We start from the raw sequence: 14,393 nt of genomic DNA on the forward strand, positions 1-14,393 counted from the left end.
GAGTTGTCCATGTGCAATATTTATGCTAATATTGCATGGCTGTTTCCCAGTTGAATTCTATGGGAACATCTGACCTTTCATGCAATGTCGCACAAATTTCTAGTTAGAGCACATTTTGTTAACTTGGCCCCGAAAGCTTTCTTTTTAAGGCAAAGCTAGTTGATAATGTGTGTGCGGTCTGTTCTATTCGTTCTGTTTTTTTGTTTTTTTTGTTGCATTTGAGTTTTTTGTCGGTGTTTATAACAGCTCTCCATTATGACAGCAGTTGATTGTTGATCGGCAATACATCGTTTTTCCATTGTTCTTACTTTTAATCCGGTACTATTGCCGTGATACTTAATCCGCAATATCAACTGACAGTACTATCAGTCAAATCGACTGTGACGTCGCCAATAAACAGGATAACGTTTGAACAGTTATGGGAAGTGACGTCAGTAACGCTCACGCGATGGCTGATAGCATATTATCTGTCCTGAAATGTTAATACCATGAGGGCATATAACATACATAAACCAATGCTTTTATTACATATGGAAAATCAATGTTATTTCAATAAAAATGTGATAATACAAGCAAATTTTGTAAATTCAAACTTACTACAAAAACCACACGACGCCATGCACTTCGTTTCCATATATTGATCATGCTTGATACATTCCCCTGCTTCAAAGCGTGCCTGGCAATCTGTCACGCCATCTTTATCTGCACATTCACCTACAATTTAGATTTTATAAACAATAACATAATAAAGCAGCACTGCTGGTCAATTGTTGGTACCGGAAAGAAAACAGCCATTTAAATAACTTAAAATCGAATATTAACAAACAATCGACGAAAAGTATTAGACTTATCTGTCACTTCACATTCAATTAAAAAACAGATGTGATTTTAGTTTTTTTCTTGCGTACCCTAGTTTTTTTACTTATATCAAAAACAGTCTCAGAACTTGATAATGAGTTGAACAAATATTCTTATCGGTTGACATTTTTATCATCTTGTCAAAGACCAATTTTTACAATGCGAGAGTCACGTCAGTTAAATCGTTTTGGTGATTTTCTCGGTAAATGTTGAATTAAAATTACAATTTCATTAAAAAAAAAATTGAAATTCTGTGTACTAAAATAACCTAAATACACCAAAGGAACACTTAAAGAACTCGATACTCGGAATATTAATATGAATCACGTGGAATATGTTTTTTTTCGTCATAGACCAAAAATATTACAATCATTCCTTTGTTACAATGTATATATCTACACCATCAGGACTAATTTGTTCATGGTGTTATAATTATTGATTTCCTTTAATCTTTTGTCTATCCCGGACTTAAATCACCGAAATTCCATTTTATCATTGTTACACCACGGGCTGGCCATTTATGTCGCATTGTTTACCCCCGAGCGACAGTAGTTAAATTACTACATAAATTGCCAGTCCGAGGTAAAACAATGATAAAATGGAGTTTCCGTGATTATTTCGATTCTGATAAGATTAGTTTCTTCATATTTGAATAGATGCAGTCTGTTGTTTTGCACAAAATGTTGGTCTTGTGTTTATCACTTTTTGTTTACTACGGTTGTGGTCTAAAGAGCTTTGAAGCACATCATACTAGAATTTTATAAGCAACTCGGTGGGTGTTTCTAGAAATGCAGAAGACGCTTACCTGCTGGTGCATATGGTCCATGCTTCCCAAATTTTAGTAAAGTCAGCATCGCTCATTTACTTTTGTTTCTTTGCACGTCTTATTTTGGTTAATTCATGTTTTTGTTGTGTGTGTCTGTTTACCCTGCTTAGTGTCAAAAGAGTATCAAAAGTATGCAATCCCTGGATTACATTCTTTTGATACTCTTTAATATATGTAATGATGTTTCAATATTCTTCAAATTATCCTTACTTTCACATTGAAGTCCACCATAACCAGGCATGCAATTACACCTACATGTGGATAGGTCAAATATTCCTGAGTGTTTGCATGTGCCAACTTTACATGTATCACAGTTATCACCAGTAAACGCATATTTACATTCACATTTGTCACCATATTGTTTCTCGTTACATACACAGCTGCAAGAGGACTCGTTCACTGTTGCTCCATTTTTACAGAGTGTAGAGCATTTGCTTGAGCAATTGCGGCCTGTAATTCAAAATTAAAAGTTAATAAAGTATCCTAAATATCGTTTAAAAATCAAGCATCAAAAACAAGTGTGAAATTGTTTTATCAGCCTATTTGCTAGGTTTTGGATATTTTCGTCCGCTTTCTGCTTGTTGTTTTCTGTGTAATATTTGATATATGATAATTTTGCGTGCTATAGTGTTTTTTTGTGTTTAAACCGTGTGTTTCTGAGCTGTACTTTTTGTCTTTGTCTCTTATATGAATTTTTTTACGAATGACAACATACCATAAAATCCACGTGCACAATCATAAGCACATGTTTTATTGTTCCAAGTGCCACAGTCATCGCAATCTCCTGAACAGGAATCGACTAAAAATATTTAAAAAAACACGTCTTTTATTATATAGAGCTTATTGTAGCAAACCATGATCAAACCAAATCAAATGTTATAAGAAAGACTAATTTGCGACGACAACTTTACAATTCAAATGATGCTAAAATTTGAAACCCTGGCTAACCTTTGAGTTTAGATCTTGCAAAATAGTTATATGCTAGTAAAACAATTCATTCACCTTTAAATTTCGAAATATTGAGAACGAAACAATTTGAAGAATATATCAATAATAAATCAGATAATTCAAAGATCTTTGTTTATATATATGTATAAGCCAGGTTTGAACAAAATTAATATATGGCATAGAGTGTATAAAGCACATGATACAAAATTGACAACATTTTATGATTTTATCACATATTTGAACTACGTATTCTGAAACTCACCTTTTATTGAAAGTTATTCGATAATACAACAAGCAAAAACATTCAATTATAACATATAGCAGTTATTTTTTAAGAAGCAGTTCTCATAAAAATCAGACAGAAGGTGATTCATTCATGTCAAAAATCCACCGAACTGACTTTTATTTTTTGTTCAGAAAGTGTTATCAAGGGAACAAAGATTCTAGTGGAAATCCAAAGAATATAATCCAGGGACAAAGGCCAGACATGGAAAACAGATAAACACGATGAACATAAAGTAACTAAAATAATACATACAAAATAACAAAAAGTTTCAGACAACAATATCAGTCTTAGCTTTATATTTAGTCGCTTCGCATTTGAGATATGAGATAAAAATCATGTAGAATGTTCATGAAATTGGTACTTTGTAAGAGTTTCCTTCTTGACTTGGGTGGATTTGGTTAATTTTAGTGAGAGTGATGTATGTTTTTTTTCTCAAAAGTGCAGATCTGAATACGGAAATGCTTATTGTAATGAAAAAATATAGCATATGTAGACTGAAAAACCATCGTTTGTTCGGTGGGTTTTCTACATCATGAATTACTTTACCATTGACATGCTTGGTACTTCATTGTTTAAGACAATAAATCTTGCCTCGCTTTCATAGCCTGTCATTTACCTCTTTCATGTGTACCAAAAATATTTATTGAAGTCTAACTCTCTATGTATGAATACAAATATACTTTTTTGCATATAAGTGACTGCTGTATGTAATGTAATAGTAATATTTAAGACGCCGTCATCCAATTTAAGTCCACTTTACAAAAGTGTATTCGTTATCAAATTAATCAGGATGATTAAGAAGAGACATAATTGATGTTGACCCCTTTATTTATCTATTAAGTTACAAATTCCCACATACCAGTCAATAGATTGCTTTAGTGAAAGGTAAACACATTAAGTTCCACCGTAACACACGCTAGTAATTGTGCTCTATGAAAAATGAACTCACAATTTAAGCATCTAAGACAAAGAGATTTAATTAAAATTGTTAAATGGGCATGCGACATTGTTAAAATAGGAACCACTGAGTATACAATTAATGAAACACATTATAAAAAAAAAAACATATTTTGTGTAGGATTTCCTTCGGTAAATGGTGCAATATGTAAATCATTAAATGTCAGTCCCTGTAAGAATCAGGCTGTAGGTGAAACATGTTATGAAAAAACATCATTCTGGTAGTGTAACTTGACTCTTTGCACCATGAGAATCAAGGAAAACAGACCAGATTGTAGATATCATGCTGGACCTAGTTACAATTTCTTTGAAATGCACTGAAAATAAACATCATTTTTCTAAGATTCTATTGAAAATTTTGTGCGTACAGCCAGTAATGCAGAGATCAAATAGTGTTTTTTTTTTTTTTCAAACAAGAAAAAGAGCATTCTTGAGTGATATTTCATTGTCAGATCGGTGGGGTTTTTGTCATGCATGTTTCTGATTTTTCGAACTTTGCCTGATTCTTACAAACACGTGGTACAATTTAAAGAATCGTGATATCATTATGTCTAGTATAAAAAAGCTTCACATAAATTAGGTATAATTACACCTAAAATTTCTTAATATGGACCATTCTCTAGAGAACTATTAGTACATGTACTGTAGACGTATTAATTTTCGCGAAATCTGTCAAGGAAATATTTTCAGAGGTGTTTTTTTTTCAAGGTTTCACAAAACTTATAAATGTTTTAAAGTGTAAAAAAACATTTTCGCGCGGAATTGCATCTGCAATTTTCAGCCCACACTGAAAATTAATACATCTGCAGCATTGCTTAAGGAGTGCAAGTAAGTAAACCATAGTTTATAAGTGCTTGATTTGTTTCAGACAGAACTAAACATAATTGTAGTGTTCAGTACTGACTGAACATTAATTCACTGCAACGAATGAATAAAGCCGTACACAACACATAAGTGGATCATACAGAAATTAAAATTTGGCATTATAAGATGCGCGTTCTTTACAGTTTTAACAACATTGAAAAGGATTTGACACTAACCATTATGGTAGGCAGCCAAGAGGGCTAGAAGAAAGAAAAAGAATATAACTAGCCATGACAGAGATTCAATGGCCCTCTTTAGCTCTTTCAGTTCTTAATTGAAAACATAAAATTGAATGCTGTATTTAAACTTTGATATTGTAATTTCATTTTTTTTCTTTTCTAGTTCATTTTTTCTGTATGATCAATTTATAAAATGTAAACGAAATTGTTCAAATTGTGTTATCGTTTACACTTTTTAGTTGAATGAGTAACTAACATTGTAAATATGCCAATGGAAGATAATTGCAAGTGAAGTCACATCTAGATTCTTTAAAAAAAATTTAGTTACCTTCATGCGTTAATAATAATCCCTGCATCTCATGACAGTGGTTGGAATCTTTGAGACATGCGCTTAGTAAACGTATATATACTGTGTAAAACGTGCGATATTCAAATCGAAAGTAAAAAAAGCCGAAAACTAAATCTAATTATGTTATATTCTGCAATGAAAACACAGCGGCTGACGGGAAGTAATATACTAATGTGCTCTACTCAAATACAAACATAAAGCTACTGCACTAATGCAAAAATACGAATAGATATATATTTCAAAATGATATGATTAATAACTGCATTTACATGTAATGCTCAGCTTTGTTTATATGAAGTGATTACTACCACGAATTTTATGGCACTAAAACGGAATGATTAATTAATGAAAGAAAAAACAACTGTCCAAATTTTGATTGTTATATGACCATATGTGACTACACCCTGCATTGAGTATTTATCAATATATTCAAGTTTGATTTTGTGTTAAATATTCAAAACAAATTTTGATATTATAACCAAGAAAATAGAAATAGCCAACAAACAAACAATATAATAAAATCAATACACCTTAGACTACTACAACAATTCATCATTACCAGGAAAGCAAATTCATTAAAGCTTTATATCATCACAGCTCAAGAATGAATTGTTCTGACATCAAATGCCAGATATTTTTTTTTCACTATTTTTTTACTATATCACCAACAGATATGTTTAAACATCACACAGAAGTAAAGCTTTAGTCAATTTTATGCATTTCATGGAGCCAAACATAGAAAATGGTTGAAGTAAAATTGAAGAGTAATCAAGGGAATGACGATTTTAGTGGAGGTACAAAAATGTTACCCAGGTACACAAACCAGAAATTGAAAACAGATACACACAACAAAGGGCATGAAATGACCAAAAATAATACGTACAAACAAACAAAAGTAAATGAGCAACTCGGCCTCCAATAAAAATGGGAAATGGATAAGGTGCACCGGTAGGGTAAGGGTCCTCAGCTTTTCCTGAAACACCCTCCGAGGTGCTCATAAAAAGTCAAGTCTGGGGTACATGAAATACCAATAAAAACAAAAACAATGAGATCAAAGTATTACAATATACTTGAATAAATGTTTAAATAAATGGTATTTAAACCATATTTTCAAATAAAACTCCATCAATGAATGTAGATCAAAGCTACACATTTTATTCATGGAATGGGCTTATTTGACATTATTATGGTATTTAAGAGTCAGTCAAACCCTTTATAACAACGACCAGATTAAGGCTTTTCAAAGGGCTAACAACCTTATATCTTTACAATTTGCTTAACTCTAAGAGCTCCTGACCTCATTGAGAACATTTACCACTCTCTATATACAAATATACTTCTCGGCAAATGATATGATAGAATTATATTATAAGTTCGTCATAATAAGTAGTTTTCATTTATGACGATACAATCAATATAATAATATTTTGAAGTTGCAGAGAATGAGGCACAGTCAACTATGATAACCAAAACACGTAAGAAGAAACTAATTCTAACACCATAGTTCCGGTCAAACTGCATTTCTAGTCTTGAAATTTAATTTTAATTATAAATTGCTCGTTGATCTTCATGCTTGAAGTGAAAACACTTGCCTACCTCGAATAAGAAATGCAGTTTAAGGAGGTAGACCTAGTGTACGGGACACAACTCTTACAAATCATTGGAACGTTTGTATTCACCATTTTACATCAATCTCATATAAGCATAAAAGTAACCTGGACTGATTTCATTCTTTTTCAGAGAAAAGCTTGAAAGGCTTTGGCGAAATTGAATATGATACAAACACATCACTGATTTCAAAAGTAATATCCCTTACCCTAGGTCTATCTCCTTAACAATGGATGCACAATCAGGCTTGATATACCTTCGACAGGTTGTTTGTTCAGAAGTATTTTTTATTTTAACCTCAACAAAAAACAGGAAAAACATAAAGAATACAAACACACAGAGGAAACATATAGATACAACGAAAGCAAAGTTGAAAGTCCAGACAGATTTCAGTCCAGTTTCCACTATAATATTATTTATTTTTGGCATTTGCGTAGTAGTGAACCGTCTTGTGGTTTCCTTTTTACTTTGTTGCGTACTTTTAACATTAGATCTTTCCGGTAATTCTTCTGTATTTACTTGCGTACATTTAGTACTAGACCAACTTGGCATTCCGTTTAAACTCATAGTGGTACCATAATCGACAGTTGTAGATGTTTCATCTAAATAAAGTATAAAAATTACATATGTTTAAGCTGCATTAGCTGTCATTTTCGCAAATATTTGTTTCTGTTGAAATGTGCCTTAACTTTGAATTATTTCTACTGAATTTTACTTTTCCTGTATAATTTCATTCAATATATACAAATAAAATGTGTTATATACATGAAATATGTGTCTATATATTTATTGTCTTACAAGACAAAAAAAATCGACCTAGATAAATCCGTATGCATGTTACTTCTGGTGACCTTGATCCACGCATGTGCTGTAAGGGTTGCTTTTTTAAAAACGAATCCACGAACTTTTGCCTCTTCTCTGATCCACGAATTAAAGTACGTTCAGAGTTTTATTTTTTTGGAATTTGCATGGTTATGTATGGGTCTTGGGGTTTTCTTTTTTACTTTTTTTATGTAGGGTACCTCTGTTATTAGATCTTTCCGGTAAGTTTTCTGTACTCTGTTGGATACTTTCGATAGTAGTAGACAGTCCCGACAATTCCTCTGTTCTTTGTGGTTTTATTTTAGTAGTAGACAGTCCCGCCACATTCTCTGTTCTTGGTGGTGTCTTTTTGGTAGTAGACAGTCCTGACATTTTCTCCGTACTTATTTCCGTGCTGACAGTACTAGACCAATGGGACATTTCGTTTGAATTCTTAGTAGTTCCAAAATTGGCAGTTGTAGATGTATCATCTAAATTAAGTATTTAAAATAACATATGCTAAAATATATTTGTTTTTTTTTCGATAGTGCTAGTCATTCCGGAACACACTGACAAAAGTAAAAAAAAAATGTTGTCTGAATATTTAATATCCCAAAACCCTCTGAATTGGAGGAGCTAAAAATATTTAAAAATTGAAAAGTTACTCGCCATTCACTTTATACATATAAAATATTCACAATTCTCAAATGATCGGCATAAAGTACGAAATACTTTCATTTTACCTATTAAATGGGAAAATGGATATAATCATGCAATCATAATGCACGCCATTTCAGAGGGATGTATAAAACAAAAAAAAATATATTATATATTCGAGAACGTGCATATATTGTTATTATTTTATATTTAAATTTATATTTCCCATTGATCAGTCAACTGAAGCACAATTTTTCAATAATGCATTCAATAAACAAATGCTTTTTTGTTGAAAGTCCAAATAGAAAAAGAGGTACTGGTATTTCATCAATTAATTCAATATGATATCAGTCTTAAATCTTGAAGAAGATTTTATTTTCTGATTTATGTCGAATAGAATGAACCTTTTGAATTATTCCCACAATGATCATATATTTGAACGGTGAAACATTAAGGGGTAATTTGTCATACATGTATGAACAAAGTATCAGAAGGATATTTTTATAATACAACAACGAACTTGTTAATTGTGTTAATATCGGATTCACCTTTACGTCCAAATCATGATAAAAATGCACAAAAGCCATGCTTGTATCATTTAGCATACATTGGTCCATGCTCCCAGTTTTTAGTAGAGTCCGAGTTGCTCATTTGCTTTTGTTACTTTGTATGTATGATTTTAGTTACTTTATGTTCTTTGTTATGCATGTCTGTTTTCCATGTCTGGTCTTTGTCCCTGGATGACATTCTTTTGATTACTGCTATAACCTTGGTTCCCTTGATTACTCTTTGATTACCGCTATAACCTTGGTTCCCTTGATTACTCTTACTATTGAATCTTAAGAATAACTAAAATTATAATGTATATGATCGGCAATCAGTTCGAAACTTTCTGAGTACATGCAAAACATTAGCATACTTTCTAAATTAATCTTTTCATTATCAAGTGCCATATTCCTCGGTCAGTTTTTTTTTCACCTCTTAAAAGTCCCAATACAGTAAGGTCACTAAAGTTAATTTATTTAACTGTGTATAGTTACCTTTAAAAGCATACGTATCAGCAACTTGATCAGCATTAAGTGGTACCTGGGACAGTCACTTTAATGCACATAAAAGCAGAACTACTATCATATGCAAGGTATACATTAGAGGTTATTAAGCTGTTAAAATGCGCGCATTTTTCCGTAAATCTGCATCGACGTGTTATAAAAACAAACAGATAATTATAATCGAACATGAAATAATGATTTTTGTCGATTGATAGTCAGAAAGGGAAACATCAGTTTTATTAATACTTCAGATATAAAATGTGGAAGTCAAAATACCCTGCGTTCACAGCATGTCGAAGGTTGGAATCTACTATCGCCAGTAAAGAAACAACTATATTTCCATATATTTGTACTACGTGAATTTTCTTTTGATTTGCCCATCTCACGACGATAAATCATTTTAATAGTAGAAAAAACTCAAAAAAGTTAACGTAGACATACCCTGACGTTAATTATAATTTCACTGGTGAAATTCTCACGAGGCACAAATATGATCGTGTAAATGAAGTGTGCAATAAAACTACTAATAGCAGGAAGAATGGCTCAACCTTGAGCAATACCAAAGCAAAACGAACTCATAACTGGATCTGACAAAATTGTCGAAAAGATGTATTTCTGTCAGGTTTTCCGTATTATAGCCTGACAACCCCAGCATATAACACGCCAGGGGTACCCCATTCCCCAACTCCAACATGTCTTAACAGTTTTAAATAAGAATATGACCACTGATAATGACCACTGATAGATTTCATCATGCCAAACACTTGAACCCTATGTCAGAATTTTGCTTTAGTAATGGCGGCCATGTTTTCCAACAGATCAAAAATATAGACGTCAGTTCTATGGAAAAACACCCTAGTAAACATTAATACTAAGTCTGGTTCTTATCAGTCAAGTAGTTTCAGATGAGAAGATGTTTGAATGAATTGTTAACGACGACGAAGGACTCCAAGTGATGGCAATAGCTCACATGGTCTTTCGGCCCAGCTGAGTTAAAAATCTAAAAGACATTTTGAAATCAACAATATGCATTGAATGTTATAACCGTAAATACGAAACGGTAATTAAATACAATAGAATTAGAATTAATTGTGGCTACGAAAATGTATGTTTCACCCATTCCAAAGTTCAAATGGGTAAAACACCGACAATATTCGGTGGATTGTACTTTATTGATTATACGCAAACAAAAAAATCATATCTAACCAACCTGCAAAGTTTCTTGAAATTCGGCATAGTAATTTCAGAGGAATTAACGTTGCGCATACAAAAGTGTGACGAACATTCAGACGAACAGACGGCACAAAATCAACATGCCTCTCCAACAAGATAGGGAAACAACAAAAACATTGTGTTATTTTTCTTTATGTTATTCAATGTATCATACCTTGAGCTTTGATTTATCCTGTTTTATTGATGTTTTTCTTATGAATTTCTTATGAATGGCAACATACTTAACTGTGACATTTGATTGTATGGGTAATAGTACTTGGGCACGAACGATCGAAGACAAGCGTCATGAGGTAATTTTATAACTGTTTCATATTGAAATACAATGTCAATGGCAAAGTACAAGAAGTTATGCAACAAAAACGATTTTATTTACAAAACAAATAAATAAACAATATTTAAAATATAATCATTAAATTATGTAAAAACTACCGCGGATGAAAATGAACGTGCAATTAGTTGAATAGCACGGTGCAATTTTGTTGAGGTTTAACACTCAGTTAGGTTAACTTAGCAATGGTTTGTGAAAACAACACATGATTTAATTTGTAACAGAAAGAAGTGTACAAAAAATCTTAAATGTTTTGTAACATACGTGCAGATATCTTCTCAATATAAGATGAAAAAGTAGTAAAACAAAAAGTAATGTTCATTCATCAAGATATATGAAATGGCAATGATCTTGACAAATTCTGATATTTTTATTCGTCTAATTGGCACAAAGAGTAATAAAAAAAGTATTGGTAGAAAAACACATACATTTACAAGTCCTTTTTAAAAAGTTTATCCAACGCGGGGAACAGCACTGTTCCTTCTCTGGTAATGGAGCTTTTCTAGTAAATTTGCCTTGCTGCTCACATGTATGATATGATTTGTTCTGTCACCATCATCAAAACCCCTCGTTTTCCTGTGGATAGACGGCTCCTTCCTAGGTTTGAACATTGGTGCCGTCGACATCGGTGCAGAAGCACTAACCACAAACGGAACTGCTTTTAATGTTTCATCAGCATACGAATCTGCAGATTCTGGTCTAGATGTATCAGTTTTGACACACCGTCTGATCATAAAAACAATTCCTACTACCGCTACTACCGCACACACAACCGCAACACATACAATTGCAATGAAACCACCATTCCCGAGAGAACTAGATGAGCCTGTGTTCGTTGAATTACCAGCAGATTGTCCGTCGATAGTGGTGTCTGTTATCGTCTCTGTTTCTGTTGTAAAGTCAGCTGCATCCGTGGTCGTTTCGTTTGAGTAACTCAATGTGGAATCTGAAACGGAAAAAAAAGATGATTACTAATTTTTGATTTGATCTGAATTTTAGTAGAAAATGAAGAATACAACAACAAAATCATAAAAAAACAGAATGAATGATTTTGAATTCTTTTCATAAATAAAAAAGATACAATAAAGCTATTCTGTAAAACCGAAAAATTTGTACAAAACGAAATTTTTGGTGACACTTACTTAAATACGTTGCTTTTTGAAGACAAGACCACATGAAATTGCATTAAAACGTCATACATTTTTTGCAGCTTACTAACATAACAGTAATTTAGAATAGGAATGCCAAATAAAAAAAAAACAAAAAAACTATCGGAAACATTACTGGTAATGCAGTCATTACATGATACATAATTACAGATATAAAATAAATGTTTACCTCATATCTTGTTATTCTATGAAAACCATAGGTCAGTACTGTAAAGTTTCACACCATCTACTAATAACGGGATCTGAGTACGTTTTAGGATATTTGTGCTTGGTCAACTACGTCACACAAGAAAGTGCAAGGATGCTACGCCACACAAGAAAAAAGCAAGACTTCTACAATGTAGTAGTTGTACGCTGTATTGCGTTTTATAACGCATAGTACATATATGTGGACATGTTTTTAATATTATGACAATTGAATTGCGATAATATCACTGCAGATGTGAATCTATGTATGCTTCTGAATGACTTAGACTTATGCCGTACATCATTTCTGAGGTTATTTGTTTTTAAATAATATTCAATACACACATATTTTGATCATCCTCAAATTGTCAACTATAATGACCGTAACATCTAAATTTTCCGAATGTCAATAAGACTGTCATTAAGACTGTCCAAGTGTTCGCTTCATTGGTAATAAAGAAGGACAAAGTTATGTTAAAAAATCATTTAAATCACTAAGAAGCCTTACTAAATTTGTACCGGACTTACTACAACACTTTAAAGTTAACTGATACCACAAAAGTTAAATTTAAATTTTTGTAGTAAGTTATAGTCTTACGAGTCGGAAAAAAATATATGGTATTACAAATAAGGAGAGAGTACAATAATGATATTATCTATATATAAGTAAGGATAGAATACTTTAGTTGTAAGATAGAACGTTACTGAAAGTTAAAACATAATATTCGTAACTTTTAATATTCTACTTTTACAAAAACTGAAGTTAACTGTGACATAGGCGTTATATACTGTTTATGCACCATATATATTACTTTAGGAGCATAAGTTGTATTTAATTAACACTTCAATGATAAAATAAATTATTAGTTGATGTTTTTCTGCTAACGTTTACCTGAGTTATATTAGTTTTCTTCAATACACGCACACTATGGCATCTCCATTTGGTATGACATTAAACCTTAATATAATCAACCTTCGAATTCAAATCGTATGATATCTCTTATAGCCCGTCATTTCCACTGATATTCTCTGTACCAAGTCAGGACCATTTTGCTTTTGTTCAAGGAGGTAGACCTAGGCTAAGTGACAAAACCCTTACAAATCATTAGAAAGTTTGTATTCACCATTTTACATCAATCTCATGTAAGAAACAATGTAACTTGGACTGATTTCATTCTGTTTCAAATGAAAGATTGATATGCTTTGGTGAAATTGAATATGATATAAACATATCACTGATTTCAAGAATTTAGTCCCTTGCCCTAAGTCTTCCTCCTTAACTAAGGTTATTGCCATTTGTTAACCCGACTTCCTTTGACCTTAGGGACGCTCTTCTATGGAAAAGCAAATCACCTGATCGCAATTCTGTTTAAATACTGATAACTTAGTGGCATTAAAAAAACGGTACAGAAAACTTGAAAATAGCGTACAAAAACTGTATCGAATATTTGAATTGCGTGCCATGCGTTATTTTCTTGCAAGAAATGGAGAAACTTAGAAGTAAAATTTTACTGCGTCAGCTATCTTTTTTAAAAGATATTACTTGATGCTACTGCCCCGAGTTTGTCTATCAGTTTAGTATTTTTTTTTACTCTTTATAATAATTCCATGAAAATATATGGTAGATATATAATAAATACCAAGGAATTATGATATGCATCATGCCAAATTGCTTGTTACATTAGCTGTTGCATATAGGCACATATTTGTTTATAATGTCATAATACATTTAGGCATGCCGAGTAATGAATGTTGTCCATTAGCAATAAAGCAATATTTATATAATAAAAATGCAAAAAAAAGCTTGAGAAGAGATACGATTATGATAATAACAAAAACACAGATAAGCTATACATAGATATCTGAGCTACTCAAGGTGTTATTTTCTTATCACAAAATCATCATAATAACAATTATCTTATTGATACTGTTAAGTTGAAATTAAAATGATATGCATTAAAAGAAAATATAAATATTTGGAAATTGGTAAATGCAAGTACACCAAAAGAAAAAAGTATACTTTTATATATCAGTTCAGAGAAACTGAAAAAAATATATATCAAGTACATTTCAGCACCGAACTTTTGGCATAACA

General features: G+C 32.0%; 1 protein-coding gene across 1 annotated transcript in view; it reads right to left on the bottom strand.

Annotated features, from left to right (window-relative positions):
- Nucleotides 1-3,728: 3,728 nt before the first annotated feature.
- Nucleotides 3,729-14,393, bottom strand: part of LOC148626576 (A disintegrin and metalloproteinase with thrombospondin motifs 4-like) — an 86,845-nt gene continuing 76,180 nt past the window's right edge. The window contains 3 exon segments of the mRNA XM_088570652.1: nucleotides 3,729-7,163; nucleotides 7,165-7,477; nucleotides 7,898-8,167. Of these exon segments, the coding sequence (XP_088426778.1) occupies nucleotides 7,091-7,163; nucleotides 7,165-7,477; nucleotides 7,898-8,167 (656 nt within the window). The 3' untranslated portion in view covers nucleotides 3,729-7,090.

The sequence above is a fragment of the Perna viridis genome, chromosome 2, assembly GCF_037379345.1.
Source record: "Perna viridis isolate PV_CMFRI_1.1 ecotype Kerala chromosome 2, ASM3737934v1, whole genome shotgun sequence".
NCBI lineage: Eukaryota > Metazoa > Mollusca > Bivalvia > Mytilida > Mytilidae > Perna > Perna viridis.